Here is a 23,296-nt window from a genome sequence, read left to right as displayed (position 1 = left end):
ACCCCCAACTATTTACAATTTTTATTAATGACTTGGATAAAGGGACCGAGTGTAACATAGCCAAGTTTGCTGACGATACAAAGATGGGAGGAAAAGCAATGTGTGAGAAGGACACAAAAAACCTGCAAAAGGATATGGACAGGCAAAGTAAGTGGGCAAAAATTTGGCAGATGGAGTATAATGTTGGAAAGTGAGAGGTTATGCACTTTGGCAGAAAAAAAGTCGAAGAGCAAGTTAATATGGAGAAAAATTGCAAAGTGCTGCAGTACAGTGGGACCTGGTGCATGAAACACAAAAGGTTAGTATGCAGGTACAGCAATTGATCAGGAAGGCCAATGGAATCTTGGCTTTTATTACAAAGGGGATGGAGTATAAAAGCAGGGAAGTCTTGCTACAGTTATACAGGATATTGGTGAGGCCACACCTGGAATACTGCATAAGTTTTGGTTTCCATATTTACGAAAGGATATACTTGCTTTGGAGGCAATTCAGAAAAGGTTCACTAGGTTGATTCCGGAGATGAGGGGGTTGACTTATGAGGAAAGATTGAGTATGCTAGGCCTCTACTCATTGGAATTCAGAAGAATGAAAGATGATCTTATCGAAACATAGATTATGAGGGGGCTTGACAAGGTGGATGCAGAGAGGATGCTTCCACTGATAAGGGAGACTAGAAGGGGGCATAATCTTAGAATAAGGGGCCGCCCATTTAAAACTGAGAGGAGGAGGAATTTCTTCTCTGAGGGTTGTAAATCTGTGGAATTCGCTGCCTCAGAGAGCTATGGAAGCTGGGTCATTGAATAAATTTAAGACAGAGATAGACAGTTTCTTAAGGGAATAAGGGGTTATGGGGAGCGGGCAGGGAAGTGGACCCGAGTCCATGATTGGATCATCGTATTAAATGGCGGAGCAGGCTCAAGGGGCCATACCACCTACCCCTGCTCCTATTTCTTATGTTATGTTCTTATGTACTCACTCTATCCCTTTCTCCCTTCTTAAACACAGGTACCACATTAGCAGTCCTCCAGTCCTCTGGCACCACACCTGGAGACAGAGAGGATTGGAAAATCATGGTCAAAGCCTCTGCTAGTTGTTCTTTTGCTTCGCTTAACAGCCTGGGATACAGTTCATCCGGGCCTGGGGACTTATCCACTTTCAAAGCTGCTAAACCCCTTAATACCTCCTCTATGTTTATTTCATCTAATATTTCACACTCCTCCTCCTCGATAGCAGTGTCTGCACTGCCCCTTTCCTTTGTGAAAACAAACAGATTATTCATTAAGAACCGTACCCACATCTTCCACCTCCACACATAGATTACCCTCATTGTCTCTAATACGTCCTACCTTTTCTTTAGTTATCCTCTTGCTCTTAAGATTATTTGTAAAACATCTTTGGGTTTTTCTTGATTTTACTTGCCAAGAATTTTTCATGCTCTCTCTTTACTTTCCTAATATCCCTTTTGATCTCACCCCTGGACTTTCTATACTCCGAGAGATTCTGCAGTATTTAGCCCTCGGTATCCGTCATAAGTTTCCCTTTTTTTCTTTATCCTACCCTGTATGTCCCTAGACATCCAGGGACCCAGATTTGTTAGTCCCACCCTTTTTAAGGGCACATATTTGGCCTGAACCCTGCAGATCTCCTCCTTGAATGCCTCCCACTGCTCTGACACCGATTTACCTTCAAGTAGCTGTTTCCAGTCCACTATGGCTAAATCACCTCTCAGCTTAGTAAAGTTGGCTTTTCCCCAATTTAGAACTTTTATTCCTGGTCTAACCGTGTCCATTTTCATAACGACCTTAAATCTAACTGAATTATGGTCACTAGCACCGAAATGCTCTCCCACTGATGCCCCTTCCACCTGCCCAGCTTCATTTCCGAAAACTAAATCCAGAACCACTCCCTCCCGAGTTGGGCTTGCTACATACTGGCTAAAAAAGTTCTCTTGAATGCATTTTAGGAATTCCGCAACCTCTATACTCTTCAAACTAAAGTTGTCACAGTTAATATTAGGATAGTTGAAATCCCCTTCTATCACTGCTCTATAGTTTTTGCACTTCTCAGAAATTTGTCTACATATTTGCTCTTCTATCTCCCTCTCACTGTTTGGGGGTCTATAGTACACTCCGAGCAGTGTGATCACCCTTTTTTTGATCTTCAATTCGACCCATATGGTCTCGTTTGATGATCCCTTTAACATATCATCCCTCCTCACAGCTGTAATAGTTTCTTTAATCAATACCATGACCCCTCTCCCTTTTTACACCCCTCTGTCCCATCTGAAAATCCTGTAATCTGGAATGTTAAGCTGCCATACCTGCCCCTCTTTTAACCATGTCTCTGTAATAGCTATATCATACTCCCAAGTGTTTACCTGTGCTCTCAGCTCATCTGCCTTATTCGCTATAGTCCTTGCATTGAAGTATATTCCATTTAGTATAGCCAGACCTCTTTGTTGCCGACTTTCTAGCCCTTGTTTCCTCTGTCTTTCAAATTCACTTTCTACATTTTTGCTTTCCAATTCCAGCTTTACTCCCCTTCCTACTGAATCTATTCTCAGGTTCACATCCCCCTGCCAAGCTAGTTTAAACCCCCCCTAATAGCACTAGCAAACCCCCCCGCCCGAGGATATTGGTCCCGGCTCTGTTGACATGCAACCCATCCAGCTTGTTCAGGTCTCACCTTCCCCAGAAGCGGTCCCAATGGCTCAGGAATCTAAAGTCCTCCCCCCTGCACCATCACCGCAGCCACGCGTTCATTTGCTCTATCCTCCTATTTCTGTACTCACTAGCTCGTGGCACCGGGAGTAATCCGGAGATTACTACCTTTGAGGTCTTGTGTTTTAAGCTCACTCCAGCTCCCTAAACTCTGCCTGCAGAATCTCATCCCTCTTTCTACCTATTGTCATTGGTCCTGATATGGACCATGACTTCTGGCTGTTCACCCTCTCCGCCTAGAATGACCTGCAGCCGCTCGGTGATATCCTTGACCCTGGCACCAGGGAGGCAACATACCATCCTGGAGTCACATCTGCGCCTGCGCCCCCGCGCCATGTAGCCGAGCCACCCGTGGTGCTGTAGACTTGGCTCTGGCTGCACTCCCCAGAGGCACCATCGCCCCCACCGGTGAGTAAGTTACTTTTGCTGACATCTGCAGCTACAACGTGATCTAATTAGAATTCTATTCCGTTCACTATGAAATCTTGCTCTGCTACCTTCCATCCAGAATCCAGGCATCCCATACCTGTGGATTTGTTTGAGGCTCTTCTCCTGATTTCAGTCACCATCAAGCGTGAGACCTGGGCAGCAAACTGCAAGAGATCTGAAAATTTCTCAGTCATGGTGCCAGCAGGAGCATTTCCAAATACCTGAAAGATGAACAAAAATAATGTCATTTCACAGATGTAAAGATAGAATTTTTTACACGATGTTCAAGAAAAGGTGGGATTAATTGCACTGTTTATTAGTTTTGTTCATTATTACTGTTTTTACCCATCAGATACCACTTGAGAGATCCAAATTCTCTATACTGTAGCTGACGTACTTAAAAACTACAATACTTTTTGTCAGGCACAAGACCTCAACCACCTGCACTTTTAAAGTCATATTCAAATTATTTTGTAGCCATATGCCAATAGCCTTTTATAGCCTAACTTCCTTGCATTTCAACTTTTTCTCATTGTAGTTCATTATTCATTCACCCTGGTCATATGCAAAAGTATTCCAATGCATCAGTTAAAAAAGATATAACAGCAAATCATAACTAATCACACTACTTCCCATTCGTGCGCGCGTGTGTTCCTAGGGATGGGCAATAAGAAATTATGCTCTTTCCTGTGAATTCCAGTTGAACAATCTATTTGAGTAATTGCTTAAGCAAGTGAAATATTTACACTCTAGCTTAATTTTACAACATTTAGCTCGTAATTTGGCTTTCCCAAATTTTCGCCCCTCCTTTTCAAAAGGAGGTGACTTATCTTCAGTTATAGTTCCACAATCAACAGCACTCTGCAACCCCCAGAGTTAACCTTGATATCAATCAAGGTCGTGGACAGGCGAAAAGGGCTCAAACCAAATAAATCCTCAGGGATAGATGGTATTACTCCCAGAGTGCTGAGAGGGACTAGGGAGGAGATTTGAGAGACATTGACAATTATTAGAGACTCATTGAACCCCGGGGAGGTTCCACAGGCAAACACAGACTATAAGAACATACATAAGAACATAAGAAATAGGAACAGGCGTAGGCCATACAGCCCCTCGAGCCAGCTCCGCCATTCAATAAGATCATGGCTGATCTGATCATGGACTTAGCTCCACTTCCCCGCCCGCTCCCCATAACCCCTTATCGTTTAAGAAACTGTCTATTTCTGTCTTAAATTTATTCAATGTCCCAGCTTCCACAGCTCTCAGGCAGTGAATTCCACAGATTTACAACCCTCAGAGAAGAAATTTCTCCTCATCTCTGTTTTAAATGTGCGGCCCCTTATTCGAACATCATGCCCTCTAGTTCTAGTCTTCCCATTAGTGGAAACATCCTCTCTGCATCCACCTTGTCAAGCTCCCTCATAATCTTATACGTTTCGATAAGCTCAACTCTCATTCTTCTGAAGTCCAATGAGTAGAGGCCCAACCGACTCAACCTTTCCTCATAAGTCAACCCCCTCATCTCCGGAATCAACCTAGTGAACCTTCTCTGAACTGCCTCCAAAACAAGTATATCCTTTCGTAAATATGGAAACCAAAACTGCATGCAGCATTCCATGTGTGGCCTCACCAATACCTTGTATAGCTGCAGCAAGACTTCCCTGCTTTTATACTCCATCACCCTTTGCAATAAAGGCCAAGATTCCATTGGCCTTCCTGATCATTTGCTGTACTTGCATACTATCCTTTTGTGTTTCATGCACAAATACCCAAGGTCCCACTGTACTGCAGCACTTTACAATCTTTCTCCATTTAAATAATAACTTGCTCTTTGACTTTTTCTGCCAAAGTGCATGACCTCACACTTTCCAACATTATACTCCATCTGTCAAATTTTTGCCCACTCACTTAGCCTGTCTATGTTTCTTTGCAGATTTTGTGTCCCCTCACATCTTTGTATCGTCAACAAACTTAGCTACGTTACACTCAGTCCCTTCTTCCAAGTTGTTTAGATAGATTGTAAATAGTTGGGGTCCCAGCACTGATCCCTGCAGCACCCCACGAGTTACTGGTTGCTAGCCAGAGAATGAACCATTTATCCCGACTCTGTTTTCGGTTAGTTAGCCAATCCTCTATCCATGCTAATATATTCCCCTCAACCCCGTGAACTTTTATCTTGTGCAGTAACCTTTAATTGGCACCTTGTCAAATGCCTTCTGGAAGTCCAAATACACCATATCCACTGGCTCCACTTTATCCACCCTATTCGTTACATCCTCAAAGAATTCCAGCAAATTTGTCAAACATGACTTCCCCTTCATAAATCCATGCTGACTCTCTGCCTGACCGAATTTTGCTTTTCCAAATGCACTGCTTCTTTAATAATGGACTCCAACATTTTCCCAACCACAGATGTTAGGCTAACTGGTCCATAGGTCCCTGCTTTTTGTCTGCCTCCTTTTTTTTTTTTAAAATAAGGGCATTACATTTGCAGTTTTCCAATCTGCTGGGACCTCCCCAGAATCCAGGGAATTTCGGTAAATTACAACCAATGCATCCACTATCCCTGCCGCTACTTCTCTTAAGACCCTAGGATGCAAGCCATCAGGTCCAGGGGATTTATCTGCCTTTAGTCCAATCATCTTACTGAGTACCAACTCCTTAGTGATTGTGATTTTGTTAGGCTCCTGCCCCCCTATAGCCCCTTGACTATCCACTGTTGGGAAATTGTTAGTTTCCTCTACGTAAAGACTGATATAACATATTTGTTCAGAGTTTCTGCCATCTCCATGTTCCCCATTACTAATTCCCCGGTCCCGTCCTCTAAGGGACCAACATTTACTTTATACACTCTTTTCCTTTTTATATATCCATAAAAACTCTTGCTATCTGTTTTTATATTTTGCACTAATTTACTTTCATAGTCTATCTTCCCTTTCTTAATCATTTTTTAGTCATTCTTTGCTGGCTTTTAAAAGCTTCCTAGTCTTCTGGCCACCCACTAGTTTTGGCCACTTTGTATGCCCTTGTTTTTAATTGGATACAGTCCTTTATTTCTTTAGTTAGCCACGGATGGCTCTCTTTTCTCTTACATGCTTTCCTCCTCACTGGAACATATTTTTCTTGAGAGTTGTGACATATCTCCTTAAATGCACACCACTGTTCATCAACCGTCCTACACTTTAATCTATTTGATCTATTTTCCCAGTCCACTTTAGCCAACTCTGCCCTCATACCTTCACAGACCAATGTGGCAAGGTCAAGGATGTCACAGAGCGGATGCAGGGCATCCTGGGGTGGGGGGGGGGGGGGGGGGAAACGGAGAAGGGTAAATAGCCAGAGGTCATGGTCCATATCGGGAACAATGATATAGGTAAAATAAGGGATGAGGTCCTACAAGAAGAATTCAGGGAACTTGGAAGAAAATGAAAGGGTAGGACCTCAAAAGGTAGTAATCTCTGGGTTACTACCCGTGCCACGTGCTAATGAGTATAATAGAAGGATAGAGAGGATGAACACGTGGCTGGAAAATTGGTGTAGGAGGGAGGGCTTTAAATTCTTGAGGCATTGAGACAGCTTCTGGGGGAGATGGGACCTGTACAAACTGGACGGGTTGCACCTCAACAGCGCTGGGATCAATGTCCTCGTGGGAAGTTTTGCTAGTGCTGTTGGGGAGAGTTTAAACTAGCTTGGCAGGAGGATGGGAACCTGAGAATGAATTCAAAAGGGAAGAAAGTAGAGCAGAGATTGGATAGCAAGAATCTAGAAAGCGAATCTGTAAGACAGAGGAAACGGGGCTTAGTATGTAGTAAGGAAGGAGGTCAAGGATAGAATAAAAGGAAAAGGAGGTGGGGTAGCATTGCTGGTTAAAGAGGAGATTAATGCAATAGTTAGGAAAGACATTAGCTTGGATGATGTGGAATCTATATGGGTAGAGCTGCAGAACACTAAAGGGCAAAAATCGTTAGTGGGAGTTGTGTACAGACCTCCAAACAGTAGTAGTGATGTTGGGGAGGGCATCAAACAGGAAATTAGGAGTGCATGCAATAAAGGTGCAGCAGTTATAATGGGTGACTTTAATATGCACATAGATTGGGCTAGCCAAACTGGAAGCAATACGGTGGAGGAGGATTTCCTGGAATGCATAAGGGATGGTTTTCTAGACCAATATGTCGAGGAACCAACTAGGGGGGAGGCCATCTTAGACTGGGTGTTGTGTAATGAGAGAGGATTAATTAGCAATCTCATTGTGCAAGGCCCCTTGGGGAAGAGTGACCATAATATGGTGGAATTCTGCATTAGGATGGAGAATGAAACAGTTAATTCAGAGACCATGGTCCAGAACTTAAAGAAGGGTAACTTTGAAGGTATGAGGCATGAATTGGCTAAGATAGATTGGCTAATGATACTTAAGGGGTTGACTGTGGATGGGCAATGGCAGACATTTAGAGACCGCATGGATGAATTACAACAATTGTACATTCCTGTCTGGCGTAAAAATAAAAAAGGGAAGGTGGCTCAACCGTGGCTATCTAGGGAAATCAGCGATAGTATTAAAGCCAAGGAAATGGCATACAAATTGGCCAGAAATAGCAGCGAACCTGGGGACTGGGAGAAATTTAGAACTCAGCAGAGGAGTACAAAGGGTTTGATTAGGGCAGGGAAAATGGAGTACGAGAAGAAGCTTGCAGGGAACATTAAGGCGGATTGCAAAAGTTTCTATAGGTATGTAAAGAGAAAAAGGTTAATAAAGACAAACGTAGGTCCCCTGCAGTCAGAATCAGGGGAAGTCATAACGGGGAACAAAGAAATGGCAGACCAATTGAACAAGTACTTTGGTTCAGTATTCACTAAGGAGGACACAAACAACCTTCCGGATATAAAAGTGGTCAGAGGGTCTATTAAGGAGGAGGAACTGAGGGAAATCTTTATTAGTCGGGAAATTGTGTTGGGGAAATTGATGGGATTGAAGGCCGATAAATCCCCAGGGCCTGATGGACTGCATCCCAGAGTACTTAAGGAGGTGGCCTTGGAAATAGCGGATGCATTGACAGTCATTTTCCAACATTCCATTGACTCTGGATCAGTTCCTATCGAGTGGAGGGTAGCCAATGTAACCCCACTTTTTAAAAAAGGAGGGAGAGAGAAAGCAGGGAATTATAGATCGGTCAGCCTGACCTCAGTAGTGGGTAAAATGATGGAATCAATTATTAAGGATGTCATAGCAGCGCATTTGGAAAATGGTGACATGATAGGTCCAAGTCAGCATGGATTTGTGAAAGGGAGATCATGCTTGACAAATCTTCTGGAATTTTTTGAGGATGTTTCCAATAAAGTGGACAAAGGAGTACCAGTTGATGTGGTATATTTGGACTTTCAGAAGGCTTTCGACAAGGTCCCACACAGGAGATTAATGTGCAAAGTTAAAGCACATGGGATTGGGGGTAGTGTGCTGACGTGGATTGAGAACTGGTTGTCAGACAGGAAGCAAAGAGTAGGAGTAAATGGGTACTTTTCGGAATGGCAGGCAGTGACTAGTGGGGTACCGCAGGGTTCTGTGCTGGGGCCCCAGCTGTTTACATTGTACATTAATGATTTAGACGAGGGGATTAAATGTAGTATCTCCAAATTTGCGGATGACACTAAGTTGGGTGGCAGTGTGAGCTGCGAGGAGGATGCTATGAGGCTACAGAGTGACTTGGATAGGTTAGGTGAGTGGGCAAATGCGTGGCAGATGAAGTATAATGTGGATAAATGTGAGGTTATCCACTTTGGTGGTAAAAACAGAGAGACAGACTATTATCTGAATGATGACAGATTAGGAAAAGGGAAGGTGCAACGAGACCTGGGTGTCATGGTACATCAGTCATTGAAGGTTGGCATGCAGGTACAGCAGGCGGTTAAGAAAGCAAATGGCATGTTGGCCTTCATAGCGAGGGGATTTGAGTACAGGGGCAGGGAGGTGTTGCTACAGTTGTACAGGGCCTTGGTGAGGCCACACCTGGAGTATTGTGTACAGTTTTGGTCTCCTAACTTGAGGAAGGACATTCTTGCTATTGAGGGAGTGCAGCGAAGGTTCACCAGACTGATTCCCGGGATGGCGGGACTGACATATCAAGAAAGACTGGATCAACTGGGCTTGTATTCACTGGAGTTCAGAAGAGTGAGAGGGGACCTCATAGAAACGTTTAAAATTCTGACGGGTTTGGACAGGTTGGATGCAGGAAGAATGTTCCCAATGTTGGGGAAGTCCAGAACCAGGGGTCACAGTCTGAGGATAAGGGGTAAGCCATTTAGGACCGAGATAAGGAGAAACTTCTTCACCCAGAGAGTGGTGAACCTGTGGAATTCTCTACCACAGAAAGTAGTTGAGGCCAATTCACTAAATATATTCAAAAGGGAGTTAGATGAAGTCCTTACTACTCGGGGGATCAAGGGGTATGGCGTGAAAGCAGGAAGTGGGTACTGAAGTTTCATGTTCAGCCATGAACTCATTGAATGGCGGTGCAGGCTAGAAGGGCTGAATGGCCTGCTCCTGCACCTATTTTCTATGTTTCTATGTTTCTATGAATGATATATACTTTAATGCAAGGAGTATAGCGAATAAGGCGGATGAACTAAGAGCACAGGTAGACACTTGGGAGTATGACACAATAGCCATTAAAGAAACATGGCTGAAAGAGGGACAGGTTCGGCAGATCAATATTCTTGGCTACAGGATTTATCGACAAAATAGAGAGGGGGGTAAAAAGTGGGGGTGGGGGGTTCGCGGTACTGATTAAAGAAATTATTTCAGCGGTGAGGAGGGATGATATGGTCGAGGGATCATCAAATGAGACCATATGGGTTGAATTGAAAAATAAAAAAGGGGCGATCACACTGTTGGGCATGTATTATAGACCCCCAAACAGTGGGAAGGAGATAGAGGAGCAAATATGTAGGCAAATTGCTGTGGTCCAAAAATCATAGGGTAGTAATAGTAGGGGATATTAATTATCCAAATATTGATCGGGACAAATTTAGGGTAAAGAGGGTGTGGAATTCTTGAAATGCATTCAAGAGAACTTTTTTGGTCAGTATGTAGCAAGCCCAAAACGAGAGGGGGCAGTCTTGGATTTAGTTTTGGGGAATGAAGCTGGGCAGGTTGAAGGGGTATTAGTGGGAGAGCACTTGGGTGCCAGTGACCATAATTCAGTCAGATTCAAGTTAGTTATGGATAAGGACAAGAATAGGCCTGGAATAAAATTTCCAAATTGGGGAAAAGCTAATTTTGCTAAGTTAAGGAGTGATTTGGCCACAGTGGACTAGAAACAGCTACTTGTGGGTAAATCAGTGTCAGAGCAGTGGGAGGCATTTGAGGAGGAGATCCGGAAGGCTCAGGCCAAACATGTGCCCTTAAAGAAAAAGGCTGGGAAAAATAATTCTAGATCCCTGAATGTCTAGGGATTTACAGGGGAGGATTAAGAAAAAATAGGGACGTTTATGTCATAGATCAATGGCTAAATACTATAGAATCTTTAGAGGAATATAGAAAGTTAAGAGGCAAAATTAAAAAGAATATTAGGAATGCTAAGAGAGAGCATGAGAAATTCTTGGCCAGTAAAATTAAGGAAAACCCTAAGATGTTCTATAAATATATTAAGAGTAAGAGGGTAACTTAAAGAAAGTGTAGGGCCTATTAGAGACCATGAGGGTAATCTTTGTGTGGAGGCGGAAGATGTTGGTAAGATTCTTAACGAATACTTTGCATCTGTTTTCATAAAGGAAAGGGGCAATGCAGATATTGCTTTAGAGGAAGAGTGTGATATTCTGGATGAAATAAATATAGTGAGAGAGGAAGTATTAAGGGGTTTAGCAGCTTTGAAAGTAGATAAGTCCCCAGGCCCAGATGAAATGCATCCCCGGCTGTTGAGCGAAGTAAAAGAGGAAATAGCAGAGGCCTTGACCATAATTTTCCAGTCCTCTTTGGATCTGGGCATGGTGCCGGAGGATTGGAGGACTGCTAATGTAGTACCCTTGTTTAAGAAGGGAGAAAGGGATAGGCCGAGTAATTACAGGCCTGTCAGCCTAACCTCAGTGGTGGGAAAATTATTGGAAAAATTCCTGAAAGACAGGATAAATCTACATTTGGAAAGGCAAGGATTAATTAGGGACAGTCAGCACGGATTTGTGAAGGGAAGATCATGTCTGACTAACCTGATTGAATTTTTTGAGGAGGTAACCAGGAGGGTTGTTTAGGATAGTCCGTACGATATAGTGTATATGGATTTTAGCAAAGCTTTTGATAAGGTCACACATGGTAGACTGGTCATGAAGGTTAAAGCCCATGGGATACAGAGCAAAGTGTCAAGTTGGATCCAAAATTGACTTGGAGGTAGGAAGCAAAGGATAATCATTGATGGATGTTTTTGTGACTGGAAGGATGTTTCGAGGAGGCAGAGCAGCAGAGTCGGGAGGCCTACAAAAGGTCCATCAGTTGGGAGGTGCCAGCGGTGAGTTCGAGGAGGCGTTGAGGAGGCGGAGCAGCAGAGTCGGGAGGCCTACAAAAGGACCATCAGTCTGGAGGCGCCACCGGGGTGTTCGAGGAGGCAGCTGCAGCAGGGAGGCAAAAAAGTAGAAAGAAATCGAAAGGTGACGTCACAGCCAAGGGGGTAAGCGATTGGCTGGTGATTGGTGAGTAGTTTTTCTTTTTTCTTGATCAGTAAATAACCTTTATCATTGTTGTTGCCAAATTAAGTTAATCTAAGTGTTAAGACATGGCAGGAGAGCTCGGACATGTGTTATGCTCCTCCTGTAACATGTGGGAAGTCAGGGACACTTTTGGTGTCCCTGACGACGACGTGTGCGGGAAGTGTATCCGCCTGCAGCTCATGTCGGACCGCATTGTGGCATTGGAGCATCCACGATGCTGAGAATGACGTGAATAGCACGTTAAGCGAGTTGGTCTTACAGCAGGTACATAGCCAGATAGGGAATGGGTGACCAACAGGAAGAGCAGTGCAAGGAGGGTAGTGCAGGGGTCCCCTGTGGTTATCCCCCTGCAAAACAGATACACCACTTTGGGTACTGTTGGGGGATGACTCATCAGGGGAGGGCAGCAGCAGCCAAGTTCATGGCACCGTGGATGGTTCTGCTGCACAGGAGGGTAGGAAAAAGAGTGGGAGAGCTATAGTGATAGGAGATTCAATTGTAAGGGGAATAGATAGGCGTTTCTGCGGCCGCAACCGAGACTCCAGGATGGTATGTTGCCTCCCTGGTGCAAGGGTCAAGGATGTCTCAGAGCGGGTGCAAGGGTCAAGGATGTCTCAGAGCGGGTGCAGGACATTCTGAAAAGGGAGGGTGAACAGCCAGTTGTCGTGGTGCATATAGATGCCAACGATATAGGTAAAAAACGGGATGAGGTCCTACGAGACGAATTTAGGGAGATAGGAGCTAAATTAAAAAGTAGGACCTCAAAAGTAATAATATCAGGATTGCTACCAGTGCCACGTGCTAGTCAGAGTAGGAATCACAGGATAGCTCAGATGAATACGTGGCTTGAGTGGTGCAGAAGGGAGGGATTCAAATTCCTGGGACATTGAAACCGGTTCTGGGAAGGTAGGACAAGTACAAACCGGACGGTCTGCACCTGGGCAGGACCGGAACCAATGTCCTAGTGTTTGCTAGTGCTGTGGGGAAGGGGTTAAACTAACATGGCAGGGGGATGGGAACCTATGCAGGAAGACAGAGGGAAATAAAATGGAGGCAGAAGCAAAAGATAGAAAGGAGAATAGTAAAAGTGGAGGGCAGAAAAACCCAAGGCAAAAAACAAAAAGGGCCACATTGCAGCAAAATTCTAAAGGGGCAAAGTGTGCTAAAAAGACAAGCCTGAAGGCTCTGTGCCTCAATGCGAGGTGTATACGGAATAAGGTGGACGAATTAGCTGCGCAGATAGCAGTTAACGGATATGATGTAATTGGCATCACAGAGACATGGCTCCAGCGTGACCAAGGCTGGGAACTCAACATCCAGGAAGGACAGACAGATAGGAAAAGGAGGCGGAGTGGCGATGCTGGTTAAAGAGGAAATTAAAGAGGAAATGCAATAGTAAGGAGGGACATTAGCCTGGATGATGTGGAATCGGTATGGGTGGAGCTGCGGAATACCAAAGGGCAGAAAACGCTAGTGGGAGTTGTGTGCAGACCACTAAACAGTAGTAGTGAGGTTGGGGACAGCATCAAACAAGAGATAAGGGATGCGTGCAATAAAGGTACAGCAGTTATCATGGGCGACTTTAATCTACATATTGATTGGGCTAACCAAACTGGTAGCAATGCGGTGGAGGAGGATTTCCTGGAGTGTATTAGGCATGGTTTTCTAGACCAGTATGTTGAGGAACCAACTAGAGAGCTGGCCATCCTAGACTGGGTGATGAGAAGGGACTAATTAGCGATCTTGTTGTGCGAGGCCCCCTGGGAAAGAGTAACCATAATATGGTAGAATTCTTTATTAAGATGGAGAGTGACACAGTTAATTCGGAAACTAGGGTCCTGAACTTAAGGAAAGGTAACTTCGACGGTATGAGGCATGAATTGGCTAGAATAGACTGGCAAAGGATATTTAAAGGGTTGACGGTGGATAAGCAATGGCAAACATTTAAAGATCACATGGATGGACTTCAGCAATTGTACATCCCTATCTGAAGTAAAAATAAAACGAGGAAGGTGGCTCAACTGTGGCTAACAAGGGAAATTAAGGATAGTGTTAAAACCAAGGATCTATAGTTTCGTTCCACTCCAGCGGGGAGCTTGTTGAATGTGAGGTGGAGCATTGCAGCAAGGAAGATCGAGAAGAGGGTTGGCACGATGACGCAACCCTGCTCGACGCCAATCCAGACATGGATTGGGTCTGTGATGGATCCGTTGGTCAGGTTCATGACTTGCATGTCGTCGTGGAGCAGGCGGAGGATGGCGACAAACTTTTGGGGGCTGCTGAAACGGAGGACGCTCCATAGTCCCTCGTGGTTAACAGTGTCGAAGGCAAAGTACAAAGATTGGTGCTGTTCCCTGCATTGTCACGCCGCAAAGATCACATCTGTTGTGCCCCATAGTGGACGGAATCTGCACTGTGACTCCGGGAGGTGCTCCTCAGCAATAGGGAGAAGACAGTTGAGGAGGATTCGAACTATGACTTTCCCAATGGCTGATAAAAGGGAGATCCCTCTGTAATTGCCGCAGTTGGACTTGTCCCATTTTTTTTTTTAAAAAGATGGTCACGCGTACTGCATCTCAGATCTCCAGGCATGCTCTCCGCCTTCCAGATGAGAGAGATGAGGTCATGCATTCGTGCCAATAGTGCCTCTCTGCCATACTTTAGTGCCTCAGTGGGGATTTCATCTGTTCCCGATGCGTTGTTGTTCTTGAGCTGAGAAATTAGGTATGCGTGCAATAAAGGTACAGCAGTTCTCATGGACGACTTTAATCTACATATAGACTGGGCTAACCAAACTGGTAGCAATGCGGTGGAGGAGGATTTCCTGGAGTGTATTAGGGATGGTTTTCTAGACCAATATGTCAAGGAACCAACTAGAGAGCTGGCCATCCTAGACTGGGTGATGTGTAATGAGAAAGGACTAATTAGCAATCTTGTTGTGTGAGGCCCCTTGGGGGAAAAGTGATCATAATATGGTAGAATTCTTTATTAAGATGGAGAGTGACAGTTAATTCAGAGACTAGGGTCCTGAACTTAAGGAAAGGCAACTTCGATGGTATGAGACGTGAATTGGCCAGAATAGACTGGCGAATGATACTTAAAGGATTGACTGTGGATAGGCAATGGCAAACATTTAAAGATCACATGGATGAACTTCAACAATTGTACATCCCTGTCTGGAATAAAAATAAAACGGGGAAGGTAGCTCAACCGTGGCTAACAAGGGAAATTAAGGATAGTGTTAAATCCAAGGAAGAGGCGTATAAATTGGCCAGAAAAAACAGCAAACCTGAGGACTGGGAGAATTTTATAATTCAGCAGAGGAGGACAAAGGGTTTAATTAGGAAGGGGAAAATAGAGAATGAGAGGAAGCTTGCTGGGAACATAAAAACTGACTGCAAAAGCTTCTATAGATATGTGAAGAGAAAACGATTAGTGTAGTCAAAGTAGGTCCCTTGCAGTCAGATTCAGGTGAATTTATAATGGGGAACAAAGAAATGGCAGACCAGTTCAACAAATACTTTGGTTCTGTCTTCACAAAGGAAGACACAAATAACCTTCCGGAAACACTCGGGGACCGAGGGTCTAATGAGAAGAAGGAATTGAAGGAAATCCTTATTAGTGTTAGGAAATTTGATGGGATTAAAGGTCGATAAATCCCCAGGCCTGATAGTCTGCATCCCGAAGTATTTAAGGAAGCGGCCCTAGAAATAGTGGATGTATTGGTGATCATTTTCCAACAGTCTATTGACTCTAGATCAGTTCCTATGGACTGGAGGGTAGCTAATGTAACACCACTTTTTAAAAAAGGAGGTAGAAAGAAAACAAGGAATTATCGACCGGTTAGCCTTACATCAGTAGTGGGGAAAATGTTGGAATTAATTATTAAAGATGAAATAGCAGCGCATTTGGAAAGCAGTGACAGAATCGGTCCAAGTCAGCATGGATTTATGAAAGGGAAATAATGCTCGACAAATCTTCTAGAATTTTTTGAGGATGTAACTAGTAGAGTGGACAAGGGAGAACCAGTGGATGTGGTGTATTTGGACTTTCAAAAGGCTTTTGACAAGGTCCCACACAAGAGATTAGTGTGCAAAATTAAAGCGCATGGTACTGGGAGTAATGTATTGATGTGGATAGAGAACTGGTTGGCAGACAGGATGCGGAGAGTCGGGATAAACGGGTCCTTTTCAGAATGGCAGGCAGTAACGAGTGGGATGCCGCAGGGCTCAGTGCTGGGACCCCAGCTATTTACAATATACATCAATGATTTAGATGAAGGAATTGAGTGTAATATCTCCAAGTTTGCAGATGATACCAAGCTGGATGTGGTGTGAACTGTGAGGTGGATGCTAAGAGGCTGCAGGGTGATTTGGACAGGTTAGGTGAGTGGGCAAATGCATGGCAGATGCAGTATAATGTGGATAAATGTGAGGTTATCCACTTTGGTGGTAAAAACATGAAGGCAGAATATCTGAATGGCGGCAGATTAGGAAAAGTGGAGGTGCAACGAGACCTGGGTGTCATGGTATATCAGTCATTGAAAGTTGGCATGCAGGTACAGCAGGCAGTGAAGAAGGCAAATGGCATGTTGGCCTTCATAGCTAGGGGATTGGATTATAGGAGCAGGGTGGTCTTAATGCAATTGTACAGGGCCTTGGTGAGGCCTCACCTGGAATTGTCTGTTCAGTTTTGGTCTCCTAATCTGATAAAGGACGTTCTTGCTATTGAGGGAGTGCAGCAAAGGTTCACCAGACTGATTCCTGGGATGGCAGGACTGACATATGAGGAGAGACTGGATCGACTGGGCCTGTATTCACTGGAGTTTCGAAGAATGAGAGGGGATCTCATAGAAACATATAAAATTCTGACGGGACTGGACAAGTTAGATGCAGGAAGAATGTTCCTGATGTTGGGGAAGTCCAGAACCAGGGGACAGAGCCTAAGGATAAGGGATAAGCCATTTAGGACCGAGATGAGGAGAAACATCTTCACTCAGAGTTGTTAACCTGTGGAATTCTCTACCAGAGAGTTGTTAATGCCAGTTCATTGGATATATTCAAGAGGGAGTTAGATATGGCCCTTACGGCTAAAGGGATCAAGGGGTAGGGAGAGAAAGCAGGAAAGGGGTACTGAGGTGAATGATCAGCCATGATCTTATTGAATGGTGGTGCAGGCTTGAAGGACCAAATGGCCTACTCCTGTACCTATTTTCTATGTTTCTTTAGTACCATTACTCAGAATATAACTATAATTGTTCTACTTCCACCATGAACCATTCTATTTCCCTTTTGTTCCCTTTTCTATACCCTTATTTCCTTTTTGCTAACTTGTCCTGTTCAACCTCTAAACTCCTTATTTACTATACGCCAATATTCCCTTTAAGCTGCACGGCTACGCAGTTTTCTAGAGCTCCCACGCAGCTGGTTCATTGGCTTTTAATTGTGAAAAAATGCGGATGCGCAATATTTTGAATAGGTCACGTATCCCCTTAAAGAGGTCACACACCCAAAAAAAGAAAATTAAAGGAACATTACTATGCACCTAACTTAATTTTCCTTCCAAGCAGCCTACTCTACTCTCTAGTCTTAGTTCTTCTCCCTGCCATATTAATTTATGCTTTCCCCCACAGCTCTAGTTAACCACCAACTCATAGGCCCCAAGTTTCGGCCCGCGCCAAAAAGTGCGCTAGAAAAAAACTGCGATATTCTCCGGCTCCTCGGAGCTCAATCTCAGCTTGGTGCGGCGAGCTCTTCACAGCGGGGGACGGAACCAAACACTCGCGCCGATTCTATAAGTAGAGGAGGGCGGGTCCAATTTAAATGAGCCAACGTGGTGCCGGCAACCCTGCGCATGCGCGTTGGAGCGTGCGCGCAAGCGCAGTGTCAAACAAACATTGGCACTCGCCCATTTTTAAAAGGACTGGAGAGAAAGTGAAGATTTGTCTCTTGGACCCCTGCAAAGGCTTGTAATTTAATTTTTGTGATATTTCTGTGTGTGAGGGAGTGCTTTTCGCAGCACTGTTGAATAAATCATCTGCTGAAATCAGCGAGTTCAGCTTTTCACTGCTAAACTTGCAGAACCGGTGCTGCATTGGTGCATGCAAATTAAGGACTGCGTGTTTTGAGAAATAAGAGTGCCAATTCAACTTTGCAATGGATCAACGTCCACCAAGAACAAAGAATTTCTTGCATGAGGAAGTAGAGATATTAGTCAACGTAATTGAGCAGAGATGGCAGGAGCTAGATACCAGCAACAGAGGTCGCATAAAAGTGCCACCAAAAGAAATGAAGAAACGCTGGAACCAAGTTGCAGAAGATTACTGCGCAGTGGTGCATACCAGGAGATCTGGAAGTCAGTGTAAAAAGAAATGGCACGACCTTGGTCAAGTAGTTAGTGTAAGTAATATTTCCCATTTTTAATTTAATCGTAATTATAACCTGGCTATCTGCATGCCCCACCTTGAAGACTGACACACTCTGTAAAAAGTTAAATTTTACTCTTTGCAGAAGAAATTGGCCCACGACAAAAGGGAGGCAACTCGACAGGAGGAGGCGTGCCCAATCTGCATCCACTGATATCCTTGGAACAAAGGGTAGCTGCTATGATGAGTCGTACATGGAGAAAAGCAATCGGTACAGCACAAGCTGGGCCTGAACGCGAGGAAGAGGGCAAGTTCTGAAAATGCATCATGGCCCTTTAAATCAACCTGCTGCCTAACCTATGTGAGAGTACTCATGCCACCCATCCGACCCCCTCCCTTGCTGTTAAGCATTTGACTCTTCTGATGTATTTTGCAGAACATGATGATGATGATGATGATGATGATGATGATGATGATGACGACGATGATGCTGCTGTTGCCAACCCTGAGGATACAGAACAAGAACCAGTACAACCAGCTGCGGACGAACCAGACTGGATGATGGCAGCTATGACTGAAATGTCTGCAGGGGAGAGCTTCCAATTTAATGTTTATGAACCCCCATCAAGGGGCATCAGAGTTTCAACCCCGAGCATAGGTCTTGGTTCCACCTTCCATGGTTTCGCTTCCGACGCTTCGGGTCCCAGTGTTGCTGCTGATATCATGGAGCAGTTTACACCCATTCATCCAACATCCCAGCCCACGGCTCGCACTCGAGTGCTGTCGTCTGGAACACCGAGCGCCCCACCTTCCCAGCCTCTCTCTCTAGTACTGCCGTCTGCAATACAGAGCGTCCCACAGTCCCAGCCCTCGCCTCCCTGTGTAATGGTGCCACAAGGCAGACCCAGGCAGAGGAGAAGGAGATTGGAGACACGCTCTCCTGAGATGCAGCGTGCAACAGATGTGACTCAGGTTGTGGCATTGGGTATGGAGACCAATGAGCTTACCCGATCACTCATCGGTGGCATCAGTGCAGTAGATGAAGAGTTGAGGGTCCTGACGGGAGAAATAGCAGTAATGACATGGGAACTTAGGGAGGGAATGTCCGAGGGAGTGCAATTGACGGCACAGGACGTCAGGGAGGGCATGCAAGTGTCGGCACAGGCCGTCAGGATGGGCCTGGTTGAGGTAGGTGCTGCAATAAGGGCACACAGCCCAGCCAATCAAATGACACCCCCATGAGGAAGTGAACATTCACTGAGATATGGATGAGACATGGTTGCAGCCTTTCTTTGCTGCTTTTATTCTTGTTCTTGATGTAGCTGTAGTAGCATTTTTCAAATTGAAATTGTTTTGTAAGTTTTGTAACTTTACAACATATAAGTGATCTCAGGGTTTTCAAGTGATCTTATAGTGTAAATGCTCTCACATTCTGTAACTTATTTAATTTTGCATCTAAAAAGTGATCTTGAAGTGTAAAATTTTTCACATAGAAAGTGTTTTGTAACTTTTGTAACTTTACAAGTTTATAAGTGATCTTAAGTTTTTAAGTGATCTTCAAGAGTCATATTAAAAAGTATCGTTTGATACAACAAATATTTTATTAGAGTGACATTAACTTTTCAATAAAATATTTTTTCATTAAAACTGTTTCATGTTCCATTAGCACAACACAACGTAGGAACAACTGCAAAGAATAAACATGTCCATGCGCAACAGTGGTCGCAGAGCCCTCAGGCAACAGTAATTGAAGCGTTCACGGATGAGCTGCTGGTGCAAGGCTTGAGCAATCGTTAAAGGGGCACGATGGACCGCCCTCCTCCGACTCATGCTTGGGCATCAGGCACTTGCATGCTTTCCTGATCGTCATTATCACCCACATCCTGGTCTTCCGTAATACTATCATCATGCACTGGACCCTCACGTAGGTCTTCTGGTTCCACTACCAGCTCCTGCTGCCTCATGATGGCTATGTTATGAAGCATGCAGCACACAACAGTGAAGTGACCGACAATCTGAGGAGAGTATAGCAACTGTCCTCCGGAATGGTCCAGGCATCGGAATCGCTATTTCAATATGCCAATGGTCCTCTCAATGATGCTGCGCATCGCAATGTGCGCCATGTTGTATTGACGGTCAGCTTCTGTCCGTGTCACGCGTAGGGGCGTCATGAGCCAGGTGGTCAGGCCGTATCCTTTGTCTCCCAGTAGCCAGCTCTACCCTTCTGGCTGCTGCTCAAACATATCAGATGATAGAATGCTGTCGCGTAGGATGAACGCATCGTGGGTGCTGCCAGGGTATCTCGCATCGACTGACATAATGCGCTGCTTGTCGTCACACACGAGTTGTACATTGATAAAGTGGAAACCTTTCCTATTTCGGTACTGCTCAGAATCCTCCACAGGTGCTCGCAAGGCTATGTGCGTACAATCAATGCAGCCCTGTACCTTTGGGAAGCCGGCAATCCTGAAGAAGCCCACAGCCCTCTCATGGATCGCTTGTGCGGTCATTGGGAAATTGATGAAGTCATTCCTTCGCGCATACAGTGCAGCTGTGACCTGGTAAACGCAGGCATGTATTGCACGTTGAGAGATGGCGCACACATCTCTAGTTGTAGCCTGAAACGATCCCGAGCACAGAAAGAAAGTGCAGCTGTTACCTTCACTTCAACAGACAGGACAGTTGGCGTTCTGCTTCTGGGCTGCAAATCTGCTCTCACCATATCACAGATCTCAGTGACAACTTCTCTGCGAAAACGCAGCCTTTTCACACAATCAGCCTCGCTCATGTCCAGGTACGAGCGCCTGGCTCGATATTGTCGACGTGGGTAAGGTGTCCTGCCCATCAACCTACGGGCTACGACGTTCCTGGTGCGGTGAGCTCTAATCAATTCTCTCCTATGCAGTGAATTGATGGCGAACCATTGCATAATACGTGGTGTTGACAATGCAGCACCCATTCTGCAAATTTAAGTATAAAACTGTCTATGTGGCTGCCGCTCCCTGTCCAAATGGCCTCAGTCCCCCTTACAGCTCGAAGGCTGCTGCTGTATCTTCGGCTGCCGTCGAGCCACTGACGCCGACCCTAAAGCATGGCCGAATGGCCTCAAGCACCTTAATGAGCTGCGTGTGTCAGGTGTTGATTCTTCGGCTGCCGGCCAGCCACTGACGCCGCTGCTATCCCATGGCCGAATGGCCTCACGTCCGTCCGGTGCTGATTCTTTGGCTGCCGGCCAGCCACTGACGCCGCCCCTAAAGCGTGGCCGAATGGCCTCAAGCACCTTAAAGAGCTGTGTGTGTCCGGTGTTGATTCTTCGGCTGCCGGCCAGCCACTGACGCCGCTGCTATCCCATGGCCGAATGGCCTCAAGTCCGTCTGGTGTTGATTCTTCGCGGCCAGCCACTAAGAGAATGAAGGCCTGCCTCAAGCACCGCAGCTCAGCTCGAAGGCTGCTTGCTGCCACTGTTGGGGCTGCCGTCGAGACACTGACACCACACCCCTGCCTGTCTCCAACATGAAAGGCCTGCCTGAAGCACAGCAGCTCGAAGGCTGCTGCTGTTTCACACAGGTAGGAACATGGTTTATTTAATCTTTTCTTTGCTTATAAATTTTTATTCAGGTTGGATTTATTTGTATAATATTTGTATAAGTATAACTAAGGATTGATTGTAGAATTTAAGGCCTTCCCTTCGCCCCCCCGCCCCACCCTCATTCCCTATGCCTAATTTGTAACCTACGCCTGATTTTCTAAAGTGTTAACAAGGTTTTTTTGAGCGTACAAAAATCTTCACTTACTCCATTCTAAGTTAGTTTGGAGTAAGTTTTCACTGCCGAAACTTTGAAAACAGGCGTAAGTGGCCGGACACGCCCCCTTTTGAAAAAGAAATTCTGTTCCAAAGTGAAACTGTTCTATCTGACTAGAACTGGAGCAAACTATATGACGAGAATTCCGATTTGTAAGATACTCCGTTCTACACCAGTTGCTCCTAAAAATCAGGAGCAAATCATGTGGAAACTTAGGGCCTATGGTTTCGGCCTAAGTTGCTCCTATTTTTTTGGAGCAACTAGTTTAGAATGGAGTATCTTCGAAATTGCAATACCCGGCATTTAGTTTGCTCCAGTTCTAGTGAGTTAGAATAGTTTCATTGTAGAACGGGGGGTGGGGAAAGAGGAGGGGGGCGGGGGGAAAGAGGAGGGGGGCGGGGGGGGGGGGAGAAAGAGGAGGGGGGTGGGGGGGGGGGGAGAAAGAGGAGGGGGGCGGGGGGGGGGGAGAAAGAGGAGGGGGGCGGGGGGGGGGAAAGAGGAGGGGGGCGGGGGGGGGGAAAGAGGAGGGGGGCGGGGGGGGAAAGAGGAGGGGGGCGGGGGGGGGGAAAGAGGAGGGGGGGCGGGGGGGGAAGAGGAGGGGGGCGGGGGGGGAAGAGGAGTGGGGCGGGGGGGGGAAGAGGAGGGGGGCGGGGGGGGAAGAGGAGGGGGGCGGGGGGGAAGAGGAGGGGGGCGGGGGGAAAAGAGGAGGGGGGCGGGGGGGGGGAAAGAGGAGGGGGGCGGGGGGGGGGGAAAGAGGAGGGGGGCGGGGGGGGGGGAAAGAGGAGGGGGGCAGGGGGGGAAAGAGGAGGGGGGCGGGGGGGGAAAGAGGAGGGGGGCGGGGGGGGGAAGAGGAGGGGGGCGGGGGGGGAAGAGGAGGGGGGCGGGGGGGGAAGAGGAGGGGGGCGGGGGGGAAGAGGACGGGGCGGGGGGGGAAAGAGGACGGGGCGGGGGGGGAAAGAGGACGGGGGCGGGGGGGGAAAGAGGAGGGGGGCGGGGGGGAAAGAGGAGGGGGGCGGGGGGGGGAAAGAGGAGGGGGCGGGGGGGGAAAGAGGAGGGGTGCGGGGGGAGGAAAGAGGAGGGGGGCGGGGGGGGGGAAGAGGAGGGGGGCGGGGGGGGGAAGAGGAGGGGGGCGGGGGGGGAAGGAGGAGGGGGGCGGGGGGGAAGAGGAGGGGGGGCGGGGGGGGGGAAGAGGAGGGGGCGGGGGGGGGAAGAGGAGGGGGGCGGGGGGGGGGGAAGAGGAGGGGGGCGGGGGGGGAAGAGGAGGGGGGCGGGGGGGGGGGGAAGAGGAG

General features: G+C 46.4%; 1 protein-coding gene across 1 annotated transcript in view; it reads right to left on the bottom strand.

The window, feature by feature from the left end:
• The window catches only part of wdfy3 (WD repeat and FYVE domain containing 3), a 690,816-nt gene that overhangs the window by 501,095 nt on the left and 166,425 nt on the right, over positions 1–23,296 (bottom strand). The window contains exon 4 of the mRNA XM_070871062.1: positions 3,247–3,370. Within this exon, the coding sequence (XP_070727163.1) occupies positions 3,247–3,370 (124 nt within the window). The remainder of the gene's footprint in view (positions 1–3,246; positions 3,371–23,296) is intronic.

Source organism: Pristiophorus japonicus, chromosome 2 (assembly GCF_044704955.1).
Source record: "Pristiophorus japonicus isolate sPriJap1 chromosome 2, sPriJap1.hap1, whole genome shotgun sequence".
Classification (NCBI taxonomy): domain Eukaryota; kingdom Metazoa; phylum Chordata; class Chondrichthyes; family Pristiophoridae; genus Pristiophorus; species Pristiophorus japonicus.
Note: the sequence above shows the minus strand (reverse complement) of the source record. Positions and strands in the feature narration are given on the sequence as shown.